The 2,018-nt window shown below is 38.7% G+C and overlaps 1 protein-coding gene across 1 annotated transcript; it reads right to left on the reverse strand.

Moving 5' to 3' along the window:
• LOC109360405 (uncharacterized mitochondrial protein AtMg00810-like) lies at positions 480-1,514 on the reverse strand (the record flags this gene model as incomplete). The annotated part of the gene is made up of 1 exon (XM_019605289.1): positions 480-1,514. A coding segment is annotated over one exon (1,035 nt), but the record flags the coding sequence as incomplete, so codon positions are not given.

Below are 2,018 nucleotides of genomic sequence, written 5' to 3' on the forward strand. Positions count from 1 at the left end.
GAGAAAATGCCGAAAAAGTGTAAAATGGAGCTGTTGTCTGCCTTTAAAATACTGGTTTTAATCGATTAACGGGCAGGTTTAATTGATTAACATAATCGATTAAATCAGAGAAAATTTCGTTTTTAGGCAGCAGAGTGGTTTCGACTTTTTAGGACACACGTATGCATTATTACAGATTTATCGAGACATATATAATCACATTAAGAAGTTAATCAAGAGATATATTTTTGCATTTTTAACATATATCATTCAAACATGAAACACATAGGCATAGAGAAGCAAGACAATTTATGCAAACAGCTAAACAATTTTTAAACAAGATATTGTTCATCAAGAATTCCTAGTTCTCTCCTTAGAACATAGAAGGTATCCCTGGGAAGGGGCTTGGTGAAAATATCTGCTAACTGTTTAGATGTTTCCACAAATTCAAGAACACAGTCACCTTTTTGTACATGGTCACGCAAAAAATGATGTCTAATTTCTATATGCTTTGTTCTAGAATGCAAAACGGGATTCTTGGATAGGTTAATGGCACTTGTATTATCGCATTTTATTGGGATCTTTTCAAGTTTAAGACCAAAGTCCTTAAGTTGCTGCTTCATCCAAAGGATTTGAGCGCAACACACACCAGCGGCAATGTATTCCGCTTCAGCGGTGGACAAAGCAACACAGGCTTGCTTCTTGCTGTGCCATGCTACTAATGAACTGCCCAATAGGTGGCAAGTACCACTAGTGCTTTTCCGATCCAACTTACATCCGGCGAAATCGGAATCGGAATAACCCACCAAGGATAGTGAGGCATCCCGAGGATACCATAATCCCATGTTAATAGTTCCTTTTAGATATCTCATGATTCTTTTAACAGTTATATAGTGTGATTCTCTAGGTGATGATTGATATCTCGCACACATGCATACACTGAACATGATATCAGGTCTACTTGCAGTTAAGTAAAGTAAAGACCCAATCATACCACGATACTTCGTTACCTCGATTGCTTTTCCTTTCTCATCTTTGTCTAAGTAGCAAGCAGATGCCATAGGTGTGGAAGCTTCCTTACATTTGTCCATTTCAAATTTCTTGAGTAGCTCTTTGCAGTATTTCGCCTGATGGATGAATATCCCACTTTCTAGCTGCTTTATCTGCAATCCTAGAAAGAATGTGAGTTCTCCCATCATAGACATTTCGAACTCCCCCTGCATCATCTCAGAAAATTCTCTACACAAGATATCATTAGTAGATCCAAATATTATGTCATCTACATAGATTTGTACAAGCAGAACATGATTTTCTGATTTTCTAATAAAAAGCGTTGTGTCAACCAAGCCTCTCTCGAACCCTTTTTCTAAAAGAAAGGTACTAAGTCTGTCATACCAAGCTCTAGGAGCTTGTTTGAGACCATATAGTGCCTTTTTAAGTTTGTAAACATGGTTCGGATATTTAAAATTTTCAAAACCAGGCGGTTGGTCAACATAAACTTCTTCTTGAATGTATCCATTCAGGAAGGCGCTTTTTACATCCATTTGAAAGAGTTTGAAGTTCATTAAAGATGCAAAGGAAAGAAGCATTCTGATGGCCTCTAGTCTGGCTACAGGAGCGTAGGTTTCGTCATAATCGATACCCTCCTCCTGGTTGTAGCCTTTGGCCACCAAACGTGCTTTATTTCGAATTATTAAGCCAGATTCATCAAGTTTATTTCTGAAGACCCATCGAGTACCAATTACGGGATGATCATTAGGTTTGGGGACCAAGTCCCACACATGATTGCGCTCAAACTGGTTTAGCTCTTCTTGCATAGCTATACCCCAGTGTACATCCTCAATGGCCTCATCAACGGTCTTAGGCTCAATTTGCGATACAAAAGCTACAAAATTACAGAAATTTCGTAAGGAACTACGGGTTACCACTCCCGTAGATATGTCACCTATAACTTTATCAATTGGGTGAGCTTTCTTTGTTTTCCACACGGTAGGCATGTCTGAGTGCTCTTGAGGTTCGATTTGACCTTCATCATTGGC

Source organism: Lupinus angustifolius, chromosome LG11, assembly GCF_001865875.1.
Source record: "Lupinus angustifolius cultivar Tanjil chromosome LG11, LupAngTanjil_v1.0, whole genome shotgun sequence".
NCBI classification, from domain to species: Eukaryota; Viridiplantae; Streptophyta; class Magnoliopsida; order Fabales; family Fabaceae; genus Lupinus; species Lupinus angustifolius.